At 34.0% G+C, this 22,947-nt stretch overlaps 1 protein-coding gene across 1 annotated transcript; it reads right to left on the bottom strand.

Moving 5' to 3' along the window:
• Positions 1 to 5,723: 5,723 nt before the first annotated feature.
• LOC127881967 (uncharacterized) lies at positions 5,724 to 7,964 on the bottom strand. The gene is made up of 2 exons (XM_052430249.1): positions 7,581 to 7,964; positions 5,724 to 6,821 (listed from the first exon to the last, which is right to left on the bottom strand). Exons 1-2 carry the CDS (start codon positions 7,759 to 7,761, stop codon positions 6,253 to 6,255), a joined length of 750 nt encoding a protein of 249 aa, XP_052286209.1. The 5' UTR covers positions 7,762 to 7,964; the 3' UTR covers positions 5,724 to 6,252.
• Between the last annotated feature and the right edge of the window lie 14,983 nt (positions 7,965 to 22,947).

A 22,947-nucleotide genomic window follows, 5' to 3' on the forward strand; every position in this document is an offset into this window, starting at 1 on the left:
CGTACGGTTCCCCCTCCCTCACCCCGTCCATAAGAAGACATCATTTATTTTCATTGATAAATAGAAAAATATGCTTTGACTGTCATAACATGATCTTCTACTATTCCTTTACTTTAAATACAACTAAGGTTAGCTGTTATGTAACCTATCAGTTTACATTTACTGTATTGACATCTAAGATAAAACTGAAGTCATTTTTATTAAATTAATATGTTAATGAATTGTAATAGTAAATATAAACAATTCATGTTCATGGGCCGGAGTAATCATGTAACAATACATGTGCAAGTCTATCAACACATTCTCCGCTGACACATCAGAGTTCGTAAACGTGCGTTCAACGGGGAATGAAAACGTGTTCGCACTAGACTGCTATCACTATGCTGTATACTGCTGAGGAGGCATGTGAATTTTGGAACACACAGGCTCAGGCAAAAATGTTTGTTTGCCCAACGATCCATATTATGATCGATACAATTACATCGCTGATAATCTTTAGGATGCTTAGTGCGCATGCATAATTTTTATTTTTTTAACTATGACTTCATGTTTTCAATCTACCGAAAAGGAAAACAATCCTCATATTATAATGACGGAAATCGTGTTACAAAAGTTGGCCAGCACTATCAAGTTAAGGGTAAACATATGTTTGCATGGATTCAAATGCCGAGTTGCTCATTTCAGTTTTGATGACCTCAAATAATAGTTTGAACAATTGTGAAAGTCGATGTGAGATGGATATCAGGATGTGTCACTGTGTGCCCGCGTTTTTTCCAATAAATATGTTCATATATACGTAAATGAATATTGTATTTGAATTTCATATAAACTTTTTTCTGTAATTCCAATGGACTCATTTTGTAAATAAATAGAGGATATTTGTTCATGTCAGTTTCAGATCGTTTATTATTTCACGAGTGATCATAGAAAATATTGTTTGTCTATGATCACGAGTGAAATAACAAACGATTTTTCACTGGCATGAACACATTTTCTGTTTCTTTTATGCTCCTTTTTCAAGAGAATAATTAACAGCTGTTTCCCTTTTTGCTGAAAAGCTACCCTTTTCCCGTGGCGTGCCTCAATACATTTCAATACACAAAATGACGTCATTTTACCAGCGAAATTCACGGGTTAAACTCTTTTACAAAGTCAATAAACGGTGAAAAAAAATGTGTTGGATTCGATGGAATATCGTTTTTAATTTACTCGTGATCATAAAATATATATATAAATCTTGAAGTTAATCTCGATATGATAATCTACAAATAGAAAAAGTAGTTCCGAAAATGTATTATTTTCACCGGTGAATAAAGCAATTTGTTTATTTTCACTTCTGAAATGTCATATTTTATCATTAGGTATAAAATATATTTGCTTTATTTTGCATGTTCGCAACGCGATCAAGGAGTTTTAACGGTGCCATCGAACTGTTTATAAGTGTAAACAAATAAATAGTGTTAATAGTATGGAAATGTCGCCTTTCATTAGCATGTACATTCTACTCTCTAGCTCGACGTCAGCGGAACAAGAAAAAATATCGAGATAACGAGAGTTCGAGCTATTCGATTAGGCGTTTTCAAAGAAAAAAAAATGAGACGAAAATTTACCTTGTTTTTTACATCTATATACCTGCTAAGTAGTCTTATTAAAGCCGTCACCGTTTGGCATAATACTCTCTACTACCCTATCTATTACCTGATATATACGCGTTTTTACGAGGCACGATTAAATGTGCTATGTAAATGCTTAAAACGACGTTTTAAGTGACACTGAATTGCACGAACACATGCGGTAATCATTTTCTAAAGTGTCGAGTAAACATCCGGTAATGTTGCTTTTTGACGATGCTGGGAAGCGTCGTCTAAGTTATCATATCATGAACAAATTCTTCACAATGGCAACCTATGTAAAAGACCGAGCCAGTCCGATTGAGATAGCTCGATTTTTCTAATCGGCATACCTCGCTGATTATCATTGATAAAGGTATAGGAAGCTCAGCTGTAAATAAAAAGCATATTCTGGGAGAATATTTAATAATAGTTTGAAACCGTTAATTTTAAATCAGCTATATTCAATCCATTATATGTTTATAGATCAATGAAACAACTATGCATTTTCTGTATTGTATTTGACATTTGTCGTGATTCAGTAAATAAATTGCGAATTAAAACGTGTATAATTAACTTTCAATGCGATCATGAGTGTAAAGAAAACGAATTATTTCGAACCTGCCATTTGTAAACGTTGTAGCGACTATGGTACATAAACAGCATAATAGCCGTACCATATCTGTGATACTCGCTCTTCTGCGTGCTTTCTCATTTTGCATATTTAATAAACTTTTCAAACATAAATTACAGAGCCACATCAGTGCACAAACTATGTTTGACAATTCATTCGTTTGTTGGATATTGTTTGCTGTTTTAAACAAATATTAGGTCATATCGCGGAGATTTAGTTAACCTTACCATGCGTGCATGGGCGAACTCACGTATTCAAGTGCTCTTACGACTATGTGCTCATACCCACTTTCGATCGGGAATCATCATGAAATTATTGCCGAACTTAACGAACAAACATCCCTAAGCTTATTGAATTAGAGAAAATGAAAAAGAATCAAAAGAGAAAAAGTATATGTTCATTCACATGGGATTGTGAAATCACGTTCGAACACATAGCATCATTAACTTAGGAAAGGAAACAACGAAATAATAAGTTTGGTATGACATTCATGAAATTAAAGAGCATGGTGTAATTAAAGAGCATGTCAAGTTTTGAACTTTTATGCTGAAACGTAATGTTATAACCCACACACATTTACTGTAACAGACAGTTTTTTAATATAAGTAGTACAAAAAATACACGTCGAATACCTTTTTAAAGATATTTCTTGTTATATTTGATCGAGAATGTAACCCGCCTCGCAGTGTCGCTGAAAGGATCAAGTTTCCCACGGGTACTACTTCCCGTACCCCCAATTTTTTTTCGTACCCTACATTTTTCGTACACAGTTTTATTCGTACCCAATTTTTTTTTCGTACCCAAATTTTTGCTCGTAACCAATTTTTTTTTCGTACCCAATTTTTTTCCTACCCATTTTTTTTCGTAACCAAATCTTTTTACGTACTTAATTTTTTATTGGCATAATTTTTGTACCCACAATTTTCGTACCCATTTTTTTCCTACCCAAAATTTTCGTACCCACATACACAATTGTGGTGATGTAGATAAACTTAAATAGAAGCTTTTATATCAAATCTCTTTAAAAGCATCGTCACACCAGTACTGTCAGTACTTTGAGATCAGAGTTATGATGTAATTGACGTCCAATCAAGACGAGTTTGTTGTTATCTGAACATGCGTAAATCACGTTCCGGAATACTGAACTGTTCATGTACATTTTGTAGTTTGAAATGCAAAGGTCAATCGGTTATAAGTACAGGATAAAATAAACCCACAAGTTATAAACTGACAGGCCTTACTCAAGTGTTAATGGCTAACGACATTACACACGTGTGATCATTGATGCAATTAACGGATCAATTATCTATCGCTCAGTATCGGGAGCAGCCGGGCGAAGCGGGACGGTGAATAATCAAAGAAAAAAATACTAACATCTGCCGACACTGGGACAGTTATTCGCACTTCGAGATAAACCAAAGTAAATACATGTAAAATCGGGACTCGGGACACATTTTTATATCGAGATATCGAATTATTCGACATAACAAAAATCGAGATATGCGATGTTTATTAAAATAGATAAAGCAGGAAAAAAAGTTGTATCATTATTATATATTGTGCATCTGTGACTTTTTTTAATGTATTTCTTTGGTTGAAAATATAGGTCTGGTTTTCAAGCGGATCAACACAATATTTACCGGGATTCGTCTGGGTGTGGGAATAATTGGAGTATATTTTTCAGGTCTGCAAAAAAACAGCGATCGGGAATTCGCCTAAATGTATCTGCGATTCGAGAAATAGACGGAGTGAAATAGAGCATTGAAGGATCAGTTTTTTTAAGTTATATCATAAAGATTAGTTTTTTAGACAAGGTGCATGGTCGAGTTTATAAATGGTGAATCCTTTACTATTGCAAAGAAAAACATCACGGAAGAATGGTAGATTTTTCCCCAGAAAAATAGAAAATTCTGTCGGAAAACAGCATAAACTGGATGAACAGTAAACATTTCAACAAAATAAAACTACTAAAAAATATTGCAATAAATTGTTTGATATTCCAGTATGTAGAGTAATCACTGTGCTTCAAATACTGAAATTTTGATAGTATTATATGAAATGTAAACGAAGATAGAGCATGTTTTAATAGGTGCTATTCGTGAAGTTGCGGATACTTTGATTCCCGATATAGGGCACTTCGGACAACAGAGACTTTCAACAAATTGGATACTCTCATAACCGAGTTTTATCTTCTATCTGAAATGCATTTATGTATATTATGGCTATTTTTACCAAACATTTTGAAGTACGAATCAATTTGCATTGTCAAGCCCGACACATTGGCAATCTATGCATAACGTAATTACATACACATGTAAAATATAACCAATGGCGTTGTTCGTTTTCAAAAATCTTATTACTATTAATTTATATAATTAATATTATTAGTTCAAATTTTAAATAAGATTCAAATGCTTATTTCTGAAGTAATATATTTCAAGTGACGACCGACAATAGTTGTCTAAATAATAAACTTGTTTTTAAGTGGTAAATTGAGATTAAGAGAATTGAAAATACTACGGATCATGTGGATCAACACGACTGTGTTCAATTGAACTTATAGCAAGACTCTAGATAAAGGGAGCAAGGGGTCTTAAAGCGGCCAATACACCTCATAAAATCCTTTTCCATAGGTGCTCATTAGAATCGCATCATGAAGACGATACTAATGCGTAGCCACAAAATTTAAAAGAGATTGGAAAACGCCCTTTATATTGAGCTTTACACTTCCCTTTCCCTTTTATTATCATATTCCAAAGGGATAAGAACATGTTTCAGTAATTCTTTTTTAATTTACGTCAGTACATAAATTTTTATTTTTTGCCTGCTTACTATAGCAGTATTCCACAGCGAATTGTGCATTCCTGATTACTAAATAGAGTGTTTTACATCTGGTAAAACGTGTCGAGTTATCTGAAATCGAAGTGCCATTGTCTTTGAGATGATCGGTAAAAGAAGTGTCCATAAAAATTTGGCATCCGACTCTTAAAACATTTGAATTTCCTCAAATACGTTATTCAACTAAAACTTAACATGTTATAACATTAATGGACATATTGATATTTTATTTTATTTAGTTGGCACGTTCTTGATTTATTTCCAAGTATTGTTTATTTTGTTGAAATACGTACTGATCATCGAATTCATGACGTTTATCGATGACATTATATCTCTTTTTTATAATCCATTGTTTTTTTTTCACGACTTTCTTGCTCCGCAATACGAAGTACTATACCATTAATCGACCAAACAATGTTACGTGTCTGAAAACCAAATGAACAGAACATAAATGCAAAAAAGCTGAAGAACTCAACTCTCGCGCGTTGCTTTTGTTGTTATCTGGTATCGAAGTGCCATCTGATATCAAAGTATCCGCATACCCGGCGTGATATAAAAATATACTCAAGGAAAATCATATCGTGAAAAATATTTATCTTTAAAAATAAATCCAAAAGTAACTTCCGAAAATATTTCGTGTTCATAAGACAAACATAAAATAAATACATTACATGTTAACATTATTATATAATTATTTAATTTTTTTTTCAATATAAATATAAACCAAATGCAATTTTTTTTATCGCTGTAATGATATTTAAATAACATTTTAGTCAAACTAGATAGACATTTTCTTTGGCGATTAGGATAATACATAATTTGAGTCACGAATACTAAAGCAAAGCCATTTTACATAAAATTACTAAGTGTAAACGAATATTCATACGTTTTTTTTTACAAAATAACACTGTATCGGTTTGTTAGTGCTCAATATGACTCGTTCACAGCATACTTTCATAGAATATTGTTATTATGAATCAATATGCCTAACATCTAGAAATGTTAATATTGTTTTTATCATCGAGTAGTGTTGGTAATATTAAACAAACATACATATGGATTAATGGTGAACATTTGTGTATACTTGCAACATTGCAGAAGTTATGATATAGACTCGAGCTGTTACATTTTGTATTATACTATTTGACAGCAACCACTTTTTTCCGACGCTTAAGTACTAAAGGAACAGACGACACAGGCCAATTCTCTTCCATCGGTGTATGGCGGACATTTCAGGCTCCCACATCGACCTTCCACGGGGTAAAACAGGGCACCATTCATTCCTGCGTTGCTAGATGGCATTGATTCAGCCTCCTTATTCATGCAAACATACCCCTTGCCATTACTTTTATAGTACTCTCCCATTAGGTATCCCTGGTACTCCTTGATCCAGCCAGTGTAGCACGAGATTCGTCCTGGTATCATAAGGGTGGTCTTCCCTTTAGAAAGGCACACAGAGCAAGGGACGTCATGATTATAAAGGGCCTTGAAATTAATGAAATCCGTCTCGTACTCCGCGCCGTACAGCGAAGATCTCCACTCATCAATGGTATCATTGTATTGGTCATACTCTGGGTCGTTAGGCAAACAAATATATTCCCCAGAACCTGCGTGGGAATAATGCCCCCCGGCTACCTGGCCTGTGTACACTTGTGTTGTACCTGTTACATTGGGACACGTTTGCATTCCCCAATTGACGTACGTTGATGCCGCTTGTGGCCGTAAAATCGAGTACAGTTCTACAACAACAAAAGATCATACTCGATCAAAATTCATTCTTCTATCGTGATAACCGGATAGTTATTTATTAGTATGTCTGTAGGTGTGTCTGTCTGGGTGTCTGTCTTTGTGTGTCAGTCTGTGTACATTGACATATGATTGTTTGTCTGTCTGTAATTGTATCCGTCCGATTCTCTGTATATTTATTTAAGAAGACACATACTGCCAATATAATACAATTTTCAACGTGCAACATTCAAACCTGCTTGAATTGTAACGATTGACATGAGGCTGTGTGCCTGTGTATTTTTTATATCATTTTTGGTAGATGCTACTTCATTATTACAATTTGTTGAATATAATAACACGTTGCGTCGGTTGCCTGATATTCGTCATTTCTAAGACATGCTGTAATTGTTCTTGTCCCTTCGCAATTATTTTGTAATTTGATCTTTACCAAAATGATGAAAATATTTTTCTGCAATGTAGTTATAAACATGATATTGAGGAATCTATCCAAACCGTATTTCTTCTACACAGTTTAGCCCACAAACAAATATTTTAGATCTTTACTATACTATAGGCGCAATAAAATTGAGCGGACAATTTGCCCTTCATACTTTTATCTAAATTAACATATTAAATATACACGAAATCGATATAAGAAGTCAGAAACTGTTTTGGTAAATATGCTGTTTTAAGTAAGTTATCTAACCTAGTTTTTATAGAAAATATAGCTCTAAAAATAATATAATTAAAAAAACACACATGCAGTTTACCTTGCATTTGTTGTTGCTGAGCAGCAAGTTTTGCAGTGGTTTCACTCTTGAACTGCTCAAGGTATACCAGTTTCTCTAACAGGGTACGTTCATAGTCGAATCTGCTTGGCCAATTATTGATGCATCCCGGTTCAAGAGCATTTGCACCCAATATAAAACACACAACAAGTCCTCGAAGCATGTTGAGTTAGATTACGAATCGGTATGAATGAAAGATTTTTTTCAGTGTACTTATTTACAGTTGAATAAATCACGTGACAACCTACGTTAAGCACAGAGAAGAGAAAAATCACGAAGAAATATTTTCCTTTGCCGTAATAAATATTGTCACTCGTCTTTTCTGTTGACGCAAAAATTATAACTCGAAGTTTATCAAAGGAGACACGCGGTTCAGTCGTTAAACAGATTAAAGCGAAATATTAAACGTGAACCTAAGTATTGTGTCGACCATCATTCGGCATTGTCCGTAAGGAAAAACACACAAACTGAGGGCTTAACTGTGCTTTCGTCAAGGAAACAATGATATGCACGTTTAAAGCTTGCTGACGGCTGCCTCATGTATTTAATGCGCTAGTTTATATTAAATTTAGTATACATTATATAATTATAGATTAGATTGTTTGATTTGATAATTTTAAGCAGACAGACAGACACACAGACAGACACACAGACAGAAAGACAGACGGACAGACAGACAGATGGACGTAGAAACTGACAGACAGACAGAAGGAGAGAGACCGACAGACAGACAGTTGTGTATCATTATTTTTAAAATCGTGACAAGCTAATAAGTTGGAAGCAGTGTTTGATAAACTATTATTTGTCAGTAATCAGTTCATGACTTTAAAAAACATACATTATAACCAATCTCAATTATTCATTATCTCAATCAAAAACCTAATTAATGTTTACTCATGAAAACATTTCTTCTGTATAAATAATTGCTGTTTCTTGTGATTTAGTGTCAGTCGGTCTGTCGGTATGTAGGTCGGTCGGTTAGATGTTAGAGCTATTTTTTAGAGTCAAAAGTAATTGAGAGACATATGTTACAAATATTGTTACAAATGTTTGATACTCCATATGTATATTGAAGAAAAAGGACATAGAATTATAGTTCAAAAAACATACTGAAAATCGAAGTGTGCATGAATAAACTAGGTCGACGGTTTTTAATCGGAAGAACCAATGCTTCGTGAATACACTTAACGTGCAACATAAACAAAACCAATTATATCGTCTGATAAAAGACAAAAAATCTCTTCACATTAATACCCTTTTTTACTCAATTGACAATTATTTCGATACAAGACATGGGGCTGAAGTTTTATTAAGACCCATATGGATTTGTTATGTTTAAAATGCACATAAAAGATTTCAAAGTAATATTTAAACAAATAATCAAAACAGAACAAATAAATGGATACATGTTTTTAAATATGTGTAAAATGCGACACTTTCAAAGTAAACGTTGAGTCATAACGCAAATTCGAACTAGTAACACATAATATCATTCATCTGAGCTGTTACTAATATTCATTTTTGTAACTTATACAATATTTTATATAATTGAAATATATTCATTCAAATTTAAGCGTGCTCAGTTCATATATTGACACACGCGTTATATGCGTATGGATGAAATTATACGATCGAAGATGTTGGTAAATTAATATTACAATAATCTTTCAGAATTGGCAATTAAAGGAGTGCTCTCGTTGAATTATTCAATGCTCCATGACGAAAGCTTCAGTTTGTCATTTGTGAAAACAGTGCATCTAAGGTAAACTAGCATTTTCTGACAGTCAGCATATTCATTTGATAGTGCTATACTACTGATGTTCTGAACCTCATCACACTGAATTTGGTTCTCTATTTGCCTTCGTTTGTGGGTTACGAAGTCTGAAACAGGGGACTTTTAAATTCGTTGGAATTCCACAAAATGCATCGTTAAACATTGAAACAATATTCATGCATGCGAACATTTGAACTATTCCCACGAAAATTCATTATGGGTTGTAAAAACCTAAGTTTACTATAAAAAAACAACATCGGAATCGCCCAGTTATGCATTCGGAGCATTCATTTTATGTTACTTGATTTTTGTTTTATAGCATGTTTGTGTATAGTGCATCTCCCCGGGTACTCTTCTAGAGCGCGTAAATTACTAATGGTGGTACAAACAGTTGTGCTTGGTAGGAAAAAAATGCTTCAAATACTTGATGAAAACACATTTAGCATTTATATTGCATGCGTTTTAAATGATTTTGAGGCAATCGTCGATGTGTTTCATGAAATAGATTTGTAAGTTGTCACTGCCTTTCATAACCGCATACGTAGCGCAAGGCTGGTATTCCCAGTTAGTTGTTGAAAGTAGTAAAGCAAATAGTTAACAAAATTACCTTGTCCAAAATATGGCAATAATCTATTTATTGGTAAGGAATATATCCTGTGGCACTGAAAATGTAGGACAGTGTTCGATAAAGCAACCTGATGGTACATTACTTTAAAAGGGACTGCGCTTTCCAAGGTGTGAGATGGGGCGCTTTCTTCTTGTTCTTTAAAATGCCTTATACGTTGTTGATGTGACTTTGAAGTTTACAGCTTGTTTGCATAAGCTTGCCAGCGGGTCATTCTGAAGTTGTTGTCAACCCAAAACAGCGTGGGAACTGCCTTCAGACGTCAGTCGCCATTTATAGTTACAATTCGGGTAAGCAATCTGTACTCAGCTCCCCGAACCAGGTTTACAGTGCTCTACAGTTCTTTCACCCTGATTTGTACTCCCTCCTTTGTTTACCGGTATGTCACTTCAGTAAATTATTTTTCATCTTTATCTCATTAGAAAAATTATAAAATATATATATATATATATATAAGAAAATATCTCAAGGTGCTGCGGCAGAGAAGTTTGATGAGCTTAAGAGATGACACTCTCATGTGTTGGTAATTTGAGGAGATTACTTTTTGTGTTTGTTTAAGGTTTTTAAAATATGATTTATCTCCGATTTCTGATTGAAGGTAGTTCTGTAATGTAAATAATGTTTCTGTAAATTTTGAACACCTGTCATGTTGGTGTTAAATTTGGTTTATATATATATATATATATATATATATATATATATATATATATATATATATATATATATTTATATATATTGCATAAGTAACATAGGAGAATTATTCAACTGGGAACTCATCTCACAAGGTTATTCAACATATATAGATTGGAAACGGTTTGTAAGCTGGGCATTTGCATCTCAAACATTGAAGTATAGTGTACTATAGCACATTTTGTAATTACTTAATGCACGCTGGGGATAAAGTCTTCAAATTGAAGGCATCATATAATTTCAGAGAAGTTATGTTGTTGTTTTTTTACTTTCAGACCATCAGAAATAGCCTTAATTGTCCGGTAATTATTCATTTATAAATCAGACATGCTGTTTTATTATTTGAACTATACTTATTTGAATAATTAATTTTGCAATTGTTTTTTTTTACCAAAACTCAGCAAATATATATATTTGATTACATTCAAATGTAGAAAAACTATGCAAGTGGTAAGATAATGTCCAAAACCAAATAATTCTTTAGAACTTTCGAGCACAAATCCACTCTTAGAATGTGTCCATGCCACAGAAAAAGTCTCAGTTCGTCATTCTAAAAAACTGACCTCGTCGTTCATAATTCACAACACCTTTGTATAGCCACCAGGGCATATTTGCAATAAAAAAATCTCAAGAAGATAAATGTAAGCAAGTAATTACCATTTTGAGTGTTAAAATGAAAATGACCGAGTTGAATTGACATTGTTCGGTGCGTTAATGTACCCTTTCTTCGCTTTCATACGTAAAACAGAAATATGCACATCAACGTATCGGTGTGTATTCCGATTTTCAAGTAATAAAAACAAAACTATAATACAATAAATTAATTTCATTATTTTCAGTATAGCCTTTTGTTGAACTTATTCTTAAACACAACTGAACTTGCTAACGTGCTTTTTCATAAATCGCTTCAAACTGAATATTGCAAATATTCTGGTTTGAAACTTTGCCGATAAATACGAATAATCGACGGAATTAAGAATACATTTCTGTTGATTCTCATCAACTGTGTATGTGTTCCAAGCACAATGTTTACAGTAATTCATTGGTAACAATAAAGTGATCCATTTGCAAGCGTAGCTCTTTTGACAACTCATTTGAACAAAGATCACTTGACCGTGCGTAAAGTGTTGTTCACACTTTATAACTAGCTAACAAGCTAACAGCTATTTTAACTGCTTGTTAGACGCAAGAAGTGTTTATATGGTTAACAATATTTGCTTAATTATTCAAGTTTTTACAGTTCTAGAATTCATACTCATATAAAAAAAACGTTCTTCATAACTCCGTTTTCGAGCTGCGTTTTGCAACGAAAATAAATGCTATATTATAAGTATTATTTATAATCAAAATTATCCCAATTGCTTCAGTGTTAATATTTATATTTACAACAAATTACACCAGGGAATGCAATACTGTAAGGCATTAAAAAAAGAAAAGAATAGTGATCTCCCTTTAATTAATACTGTCAAAATAGCTGTCCTTATTTATTTTTGCATAATAAATTTAATGCGAAACTAGGTCATGTGTGCAAAATGTTAAAGTATTTGGTGCTTAAACCTTAATTAAGAGTTTGTCGTGGTATTTTAAATATGTTAAGTGTATGTCGTGGCTCGCATAATTTCAAACTAAGTCCTGAAATAGATTAAGACCGTAACGACTTAACGCCGTACCAGCTGGCATACAATGTTCGAACTAAGTTGACCTAGTTGTTTCGAAGTTTGTTATAGCGTTGATTTTTTTATCAATTTCAAATACAAATTTCAGTGTATGGCTATTTTAAAATATAACCATAATTATGAGATTCCTATTAGTATTTGTATGAGAAGCCTAACTTTGTCCATGATTGGCTTTTAAAAATTCTAGGCACATTGATTTTTGCGCAAGAGTCAATGCTGTATGGATCAGGTTAACGTCAAAATTCAACGTCATATTTTAAGATGTAATATTGTGAAACATCGGTGGAGTTAAACGAATATAACATAACAGATAGTTATTACAATTTCAACATAGTATATACTAAGAAAGTCATAGTCTTAACAATGTAAAACATACATATGAAAAGTTTAAACGAAAAGAATATGAGCATTCACTTATAATTAGTGTATTACTAGTTAACGTCATAAGCGACAGTGGTTTAAAAAACACACGCTTTTTTACAAAATATTTATGTAACGGAGAGGGAATATGCTACTATGGTTTTAATTTTTATAGAATTTAAACTTACATGGAAAATCGAACGTCGATTGTATAATGCTTATAATTGTTGAAAGAAATATCATACATATTCTGCATGGATTAAAAATGGCAGCAATTGTAGCAGACATGTCTGTTTCACATCTGTATTACGATGCACAAATACTTTAGTAAAAAATAAATGTGGCAAATTAATCATCTACCAAATACCTATATACCCCCATTATGCTAATAATATTAATTAAGAATTTAGGAGTCGTATATTAAATACGGAATTAATATCATTCACTTGCTCTACCAAATACCATATGAATCATTATGCTAATACTAAATTGTTAATGTGTCAACAAAATAAAAATAAAAATATATTTCACATTATGTGTTATAACAGTTATTGGTATAATTTTTGAATAATTAACTGATAAATGAGTATGCAGGTTTTACTTGTTTAAGAATACACGCTTTCAACACTCTCTGGCTGTGAGGATTATATACATGCAACATAATAATAATGAAAAAAAAACTTGGAACATATTCAGCTTGTCGTATTTGTATTCTGATCCACATTTAATATGTACTTCGTGATTAAAAGAGCTTCTTTCACAAACACTGATAATTTAATAACTACCTTTTAAGTACATGTTCACATAAGGCTTAAGACTTTATATGATGATGGTCGCTTCAAATAGTATAATTGTACGTATTTGTTCTTGATATTGTTATAACATAGGCAGATTAACACCAATTGGTATTCGTCTTCTATGTCCACAGAGTCGCAACAAATACAATATATTTCTTCACTAGCTATGTGATTATTACTGAACCTTACCGTTTAAATGTTTTAGAATGAGTTGACATTGAATTTTCTTCATGTACATAAGTCAAATCTGAAACATTTAGGTAAGACATGTAAATATGTTTCATACTCAAACGTTTTTTTTATTTATCTGTAAATATTATCACTGGATCATCAAACGATATAACTCTTCATTAAAATCCAATGAGTACTGTGTGTTTGTTAACCTACTGATAACTGTTTAAACACCTACGCAAATCCATTATCATTTATAAGATTTGTTACATGTGTTACCCAATTTCTCTTCCAATTAATACGGTTTATAAGGAACCTCGTTATAAACCACTCTTATATGTTTAGCAATGTCTTTAACACTTATTTAGTAGAAATTATACGTATAATTTTAACTCTAGTACCCAATGTTAATGTCATAACTCTCGCCCATTATATTATTATAGCTCTACAAACAAATCTAAGAAGAAAGCATATGATCATTTTGAGCGTCTTCATTTTCATGCTGTTTATATATATAAATATATAAAAATGGCTGTAAACTCGGTTAAACACTCAACGCACACCATTGGTATTTTGTATTATAAATGTTATTTTTGGAATCTATAAATACGTTGTAAAGTGTTAATTAGATGTAAATGGCAGACTACAAAACAGTTATTTATCATACAAAAACAGAATATTCCCATGGTAACTTGATTCGCATTTATTACGAGGATACAAACATATTATTTATCATCTAGCATTAGTTTTTTAAGATTTATCATATCATATTGTGTAGAAAAACACATTTTCAGTGTGCAAATGATACGATGACTTAACATTACATTGCACAAAACCATTTGAAATGAATTATGATTTATGGGTGCATTTATGGCAGGTGTAATAAATATTCATGATGGTTTTTAGGATTTTCGTGTTTTATCAGCCTTTTAGACGCAATTCATATAATTCAAGTCACAAAACCGAAATTAAAATATACATTTTACATATCCAAATAATATACAACGACTTTTAGTTTATTGAAATGTCGAACTTCTAATTTCATTGTCTGGACTACACAATTAAATAGCTCTAGGTTGTTGCTGAGAAAATATGTGGGTTGGAAATGACCGAAACAACATTTCAAAAATGCCCTTTAATAATGGACGAAGCAATAACACATTTTAAGCGTCGTTTCCTTACGTCTTGTAGTATATATTTGTTGTGTATGCAAAGGCTTAAGGGAGACTCCAAAATGTTGATAAATGAAGTATATAATAAAATTAAAAGGAAGTTATGATAATATGTAACAAAAGTGATTCGCATGTTTAAGGACATCACCCTTAAGTGCTAAACTGTATTAGAATATAACTCAGCCACGGAGGAATTTTAACTTCACTTGTGTTTTTTTACATTTAGTTATACATTCAGCATCGTTGCCGGTCTGAATTTTGCGTTTGCCTTTACAAGTCTCATGTACTAGTCCAGGGACGCAAATAAAAATTCAAAATAAAAGGAATATTTAACTTTCAAAATACGGTAAAGTTTCCTTTGCCCATTCATTTAACACATGTGAAGTTCTTCTATGTAGCATTATTTAATCGAGTTCAAAATGGTTATGGTTTCTATGCCACCTGATCAAATCTACGAGAGTTGTTGTATCTTGAAACCAATGGAGAGCTTCAGTGTCTAAATGTCCCTCTTGTATATGGTTTAATGTAAACAGTTTAAATAAAATCACACGAAAGCTATAAATAACATAGATTAAGAACAATATTTGATTCTAATATTTGTTTGTAATGGCTACACATATATGATTAAGCTGAGCTCGGAACCAGTTTTATCTTTGCTCGATGGTTGGATTTGATGAGGAATCGGCTTCATCACAATTCCCCATGGATGATAAGTTGGTTCCTTTTTCAAGTTCCTTATTCCTTTTCGAATAAGGAATAAGGAACTGTTCCTTAATCTTTATTCACTTGAACATATTTGTTATAGGGTTTTAAAGAACAATAATGCAAAAAAAATTCTGAAGTAAATCAAAACAAAATAACTCGAAAACATTTACTTTACGTATTACGTTACATATTCATGTTTCTTCTTCGCGATTGCATAGGATTTCTTGTTTAAGCCGAACCGATATTTTCTATTTCGAATACTAATCTCCAATCATCAAAACCTAAAGCATATACTATTATTTTACATGTATGTGATAAAAAAATAAATCTTGTACATTTAAACATGTTTTGTTTTTATTTATAATCCAGTTCCTTATTCAAGGCTGAATACGGAAAAAAGGAACCGAGTTCCTCATTCATTATTCAAGCCGAATAAGGAACTGGCATTTTCTTGCTTAAACATCAATGAAATTGATCCAGAATTAACCACATATAAATGAACATATTATTTATATATTGATTGTATATGTTAAATTCTAATTGCAATACATTCTACACAGTTTTAAGTGATGATTATCCAGTTCCTTATTCAGTGTGAATAAGGAATAAGGAACTGGTTCCTTATTCCTTATTCAAATCAAAAAAGGAACTGGAATTTTCTTTCTATAAATTATAAGTCAAAACGAACCAACGAGACGAATAACTCAACGAAAATTATTGTAAATGTATGTCGGGTGTTACAAATATTAATTGCAGGTACATTTTAACTTGGTTTTATTTAATAATAACATAGTTCCTTATTCGGTTTGAATAAGGAATAAGGAACATATATCTAAAGGGTATTTTACGAGTTTTAAGAATCTTGAGCGAGTACCGAATTCTCCCAAGTCGCTAACTGTAATATTATTTACAAAATAATTAACAAATCATTGTTTAAACATGTATGTGATACGAAACGTTTTATAACTGGAATTTCGGTAAGGTAAGCAAATTCCCGGCAGTATACCAATTTCGCACGAGTTGTTAATATATTACTTCTTAATATGGCTAAAAGTACATGTACCTATGATAATATTGGAAGTGCAATACAAAAACTCTGTTTGTCATGTAATGAAATAAATGTACGTTGTATTAAGAGGATTTCGGATAATTGAACTACAGTATATTCAGACGCTACCGCGGGTACCGACATCCCCAAAGTAACCGCGTGTGTTGTTAGAATAAATTATAGTTATGAAAATATTCACACATACATTTTTTAAACTGTTTTTCTGACACAAATGATTTATATCTGGGATTACGGTAACTTACGCAGAGAGGAAACCGAAAACCCCGATGACGTTTTTGCCTATAACATGATATAATGCAAAGCTAATGTTTCTTATATGGCATTTATTAATCTAAATAATAAAAAAAATGCCAAAACAAGTTTGGTCATTAAAAAAAACTTCCATAACGGATTATTTCTGTAACTGTACACATGTAATCTGAAAATCGCACATGTCAAGATCACGTTTCGGCTTTCGCAATCGTTCACATTAAATGCCTCAAACTAATCATTGTGCATACAGACAGTCTGTGTTACATAAATCACATTGAAACCGTTTAACCAGTTTGCACTAAAGATTGTTTCACCCGATCAAATTGTATAATCACATGTGCAGCATTTGTCTTCGTTCGATTCACTAAGGCATGGTTTGCTGCCTTTAAGATGCCTTAATAATTGATGTCACATTCATATTAATGAGTAGGTGTGTAAAGTGAAAGAGATCGATGATCAAAGATAGAACTTCAAAACCGAAAAGTAATCCATTCAGCTATAGCTTTGATTACAATTGGACACAGACGCATAACCATCTTGTTTTCATACATATATGATAAGCACAGTTTTTTTGGCAAATAGAAAAATAGAAAAATCAGGTTCACTGGCACATGATAACCATGCTAAAACTGCAGGCATAACTGTTTTTATAGGAACTACAATCTGCCTTACAAAACCTCAAAATATGAAGTTTCAATTCAAGCAGTAGTTAATTAAACAATGACAAAATACGTTAGGCTAAGGAATGACTTTGAATAATTATACAGGAGTTATAGTAGTCGCTAAATATTAGGTTAAACCAATTTATTTTTTCTCTTTTTAGGCTTGGAAACAGGAGGCATATTGAAACGCTCTCGAGTCCTTTTACTGGCCTGAACAAGCTCTTGGTGTCTTTTGGGGAGATCTTAAGAACGCACGGACAATGGAAATAGAACCCGTGACTTCCAGGTCATTAAGCGTACACCATACAAAGCAATCCACGGCGACCTCGCTTACAATTTACCAATTTACGAAAATGGAATTTAATGTTTAATGTTTATATGGGTTTGGTACTAAAGCTCATAACTAAGAAACTCCAGCAGATTGACATTCCGTTTGACGTACGGACAGATAAACAGCCTGAGTAAACACTCCTTTTTAATTATTCATCCTTGAATAAAAGCAACACTTTTCATCAACACTATTATTTGGTGCAATTGCAGTTAGAAGGGCATGTCGCTGGTGCGCCTTGTAAACGGGTTTAACCTTCATAGACCGTTCCATGATGACTATCGCGATCGTGTGGGATAATAAAGGTACAAAGCGTTGTGTGTTCAGGTTCTTCCTTTTACTTCAGATTCAAATAATAGACATGACGTAAATAAGCAACAACAAATGTTACGTGACGTCAAGGACATACTACACTAAAGCGCGGTGCGGCAAATAACGTTACGTTACATTCACAACATTCTGGGGGCCGGGAAAAGTGACAATTATTAACAATCAGATGAGAATATGTATCATTACCTATGAAATCCTGAATCATTCGTGAAAATCTTAAGATTGCAATAACAGTGACCACAATTATACACGTTAATCTGAAATGAATATCAAATGTTTATCATTCAGTTATTGAATCACAATTTCTTAACTGTTTCTCGTATTTCAATTACAATTGTGCAATTAACCTTTAATATTTAAATGTTCTCTATTCAATATCACTGACTGTCTCTAATGGATAGAGTTTCACTATTGGTCTATTGGCTATTCCATGTTTCGTCTGTATCTTCGCGGCACGGACTGAACCATCATGTCCGGTCATCAGCTCCAGGACAACAGAAAGTTTCCAACGGATACGTGGTCCCTCATCGTATATTTGCACGACATCTCCGACCCGAATGCGTTTCTCGTTAGAGCCCGCTGTTGTGTGCAACACTCATAAGGCAGTTAAGTACTCCGACTTCCAACGTCTCCAGAACTGTTCGATGATGTCTGACCTCTGCTTAGCTCGATTGGCAAGTGTCGTCTGATCACTTTGAATTTGCGTGATATCATCGTCGGGTAAATGTGTGTGATGCGGAAATGACGTCATCTTGCGGCCGTAAAGTAGATGTGACGGCGTTAACGGCTCCAAATCGTCGATGTTGGATGATACGTGCGTTAGCGGTCTATCGTTGATAACAGCTTCAATCTCTGTCACTATCGTCTGCAAGTTTCCATGGAGACGTTTCGTCTTCCGAGGATCTTCTTCTCGGTTCTTGCTTTCACTATGTCCGTTCTCGTATTCTATGGATGAAGTCTGGTTATCCTTGAAATAGCGTATCTTGTCAATATTTTCGTCGCTCTGAGTAACTCCCATACTCTCCAGATTCCAAAAACGTTCTAATACATCTGTTTTTATAGGCGACGTCATTACGTTGAACACATGATCTGTAGCTCGGTAGTTTTGTGCTTGGAAGGGTCCGGATAACAGGTAGCCGATCTTTGATCTCACTGCGGTGGGTCCATTTCCACGTACTATGTGGTCTTCAACGATATCCCAGTAAAAGTCTACACCTATCAGCATCGAAATTGTAAATATGTAGTGTTCTGTAACTGGATGGGCGAGTTTGAGACCTTGTAGATACGGTAAATCGGACACTGTTTGTTGGAATCTCTGGTTGAGAGGCGTTGAAATGGTAGTTACTATGAATACTCGTATCGGGATCCTCTTTCTGTAACAATCGTTCACTATAGCCACATCTGTTTGCTGTGCTTTGCTGCTAGTGCTTCCGAACGACGATAAGTATATAGTTTCTGTGCGTTGTATAGGAAGTTCAAGTTCCTGGGCTAATTGTTCCGTAATAAACGACCTCTGGGCACCCTCATCGAAAAGATATAAGCTTCAGTCTGACGTGACGATACGGTTGTTATGGCAGTTTTCAACAGTACATCCTTGTCTGGAAGACTCGTGCACGAATGAAGTACGGCTGTTTCCGGCGATGCAGTCTCGGCGTTTTTCGTCTTGTTGTCCTTTTCTCATGATTTACAAATTGCCGTATGGTGTTTTCGCTTGCATAATTGGCATTGTCTCCTTGAACCGCAGTTAGCTACTTGGTGAGTGCCTAAACAGTTAAACTTAAAACACAAGTGTTTCTCTTTAACTATTTTCAGACGGGATTCTGCATCTGGGTGGGTTTTACATTCATGGGATTTGTGGTCACTTTCACAAAAGGCGCACTTTATCTCGGGTCAGTGTGATGAACCTCCGGTTGAGGGTCTTGGGTAATTGGGGGCGGGTTTCCTATATTTCGCTCCTATATGAAATCCTCTCCTTCCGGTTCGCTACGGATGTTGCCTGTTTCTAGGATTCCAATCTCCCTGTTGATTGCACGACGCAGATCTTCTAGTAACCAACTGTTATATCCCGTTTCACGTGCTAACTGCTTCCTTATTTCCACTGGCATCTTATCTATGACAACTGGGACTAGCAAACTACCGTGAGAGTCTGTAGACTCTGACCCATAGCTTCTAAACTGCGAATGTAGGTCTCCATTTTATCATGAAAGGTTCTCAAACTGGACACTTTACTGGACGGGGCGGGTAGTTGTAATAGAGCCTGCATGAAAGCGTGTATGATTTTGTGTTGCTGACCATACCTTTCCTTCAGAAGATCTATAGCACGTGCATAATTTGCGTTGGTCATGGCAAAACCTTCAATTACTCGTGCGGCATTTCCTTCAAGTTGGGATTTGAGATACGTAAATTTTTGGACGTCGGTCAGATTAGCGTTCATGTGAATGGTAGACTCATATGAATCCCAAAAGGATTGCCATCGCAATATATCTCCACTAAAACTTGGTAATGCAATTTTAAGTAGCCCGTAAAATTGCGTCGAATCGCTACTGACTGAATGATTAGAATTGTAACTTACAGTTCTGTACGGAAAGAAAGAAGAAGCGTCTGTGTTCAAACCATTATTGTTGCTCTGCTGATTACTTCAATTTCTCTGGTCATCTCGTGGTAGATCGGTAGTATGCGGGACTGCTCTCTTCTCCTTTTGATCTCGGATAGCTCGTAAGCGACACAGCTGGATATCCAGTTCTGCTGAATACGTGTCTGTTTTTGATAGATCTCTTCCTCCAATCCCTCTATCTCCGTCTGTGAAAGTATTTTCTCATTCAGTGTCTCTAGAATCGTGACTTTCGCTTCGATAGCGCTGAGAATAGCGGTCAATGGATCGTTCTCCTTAGATTGCTCGATTTTCTCCAAATATTTCTCAATGAAACGGCGGTGACCCTCTCTCTGTATCTGTATTTTCTGTAAATTCATTTTTTGTCACGGCACCAATATCGCGATCGTGTGGGATAATAAAGGTACAAAGCGTTGTGTGTTCAGGTTCTTCCTTTTATTTCAGATTCAAATAATAGACATGACGTATATAAACAACAACAAATATAACGTGACGTCAAGGACATACTACACTAAAGCGCGGTGCGGCAAATAACGTTACGTTACATTCACAACAATGACTTCAGTTTTGATCATTGTTTTTTATTTACTGAAATGTAAAGGCCTTAGTCAATTGTCTTTGATGAGTCACTTTTGAGTGTCAACAAGAAATTCCTTCCTGATAATACTTCATGAGCTCAATGATTAATATATTGTATTCGCATGCGTTTGAATAGCTGTTGTTAAAGTAAGACCGGGTAAAAGACCAACCAACGCATTTCAGCAACTCGACCATTCTTACCTTTACATTCTGACGATGCACATTATAATATTATTTTGTAACGATCCCTGTGTTGACAATAAACGTAATTTCACATATTTGCCAAGCCCCATTTGTCACAAGATTTAATTAACTAGAAACCAACTAACACAATATTCTGATCTGAAATCGCACTTACCTATGCTTTGAAAATTATTGTGTAACAATATCCTCTACAAAGTTTGCTGAAATCATGGTCATGTGGTAAAAATTGACAAAGTCTTCGGATTCACAGTATTGAACCTTATTTAGTAAATAGCTTTATGAGTTGTTCTTCAGTGAAACCGAAATGGTCAGAGGTTGAATATTTGGTGTGCAGCATCGTATGGTAATCTTCTGCACAATTCGTTAAAATCGCTCCCCTTAATTGGCCATTCACCTGGTTAATGCGATCTATAAATTATGGTGTAGTGAATTATATATCCTCCTCTGAAACCGAAATAGTCATACATAGTGTGTACCATCTAATAAATGGCCTCAACAAAAATTTCAAATCATGCGCCAAGAGTGAAATTTCGTCACATGACATAAATAAGTGTTGTTATTTTATTTGAAACCAGAAGTCCCATGGTTTAAATTTGAATGTTAGATCACGTTATGGTCGTGTATAAAGATGGTTAAGATCATGCCTCTCTGGTCAGCATTTGTGAAGTTCCATAGACTTGTGTAGCATGATGAAGATCACATTCTACATAAAGACTTATTTAGCGAAAACCCAGGTTCTGTATAATGTTATAAGAATTACAACTATAACACAAAGTCTTGATATAACATGTTCGCTAGGGTAAGTAATTTCGTAGAACCAAGCGTCTTAAGAGAAAAACAATATTTTTATTCAGCAATCGTTTGTAATGAGCGCAACATTTTAAATCAAGTTAAAGCCAAAGCGGGTTTAATGCATGTGCGTACAGTGTCGTCCCAGATTAGCCTGTGCAGTCCGCTTAGGCTTATTATTGACGAAACTTTCCGCTTTTATGATTTTGTTTCGTTTTAAGGAAGTCTCTTCTTAGCCTAAATCCAGTTTAGGCGGAAAATGTCGTCCCTGATTAATCAGCATGTGCGGAATTAGAGTATTATGAATGGGATTTAAGACGGTGCTATATACGTAAATATTTGTATATGTTTCTCGCAAACATTCAAACCCGCTTGAATTTAAGTCTGAATTGTATTAAAAACGATCGAACAGAAATTGAAGATCTGAGTCAGGCATCATGTTGAATACATGGATGTTTGGCAATGTAAAGACTCAAACCTAAGCGCTTGTAAAATCTGTATTATGATGAAATGTTAAAATGTGATATTTGGCCAATATTGCTATTTAAACAACAA

This window comes from Dreissena polymorpha, chromosome 5, assembly GCF_020536995.1.
Source record: "Dreissena polymorpha isolate Duluth1 chromosome 5, UMN_Dpol_1.0, whole genome shotgun sequence".
In the NCBI taxonomy this organism is placed as follows: Eukaryota; Metazoa; Mollusca; class Bivalvia; order Myida; family Dreissenidae; genus Dreissena; species Dreissena polymorpha.

Excerpts from the sequence above, each read along its gene's own strand:
- LOC127881967 (XM_052430249.1), bottom strand. The coding sequence starts at position 7,761 with ATGCTTCGAGGACTTGTTGTGTGTTTTATATTGGGTGCAAATGCTCTT. Across the intron at positions 6,822-7,580 it reads TCAGCAACAACAAATGCAAG|AACTGTACTCGATTTTACGG; the intron begins GTAAACTGCATG and ends TTGTTGTTGTAG.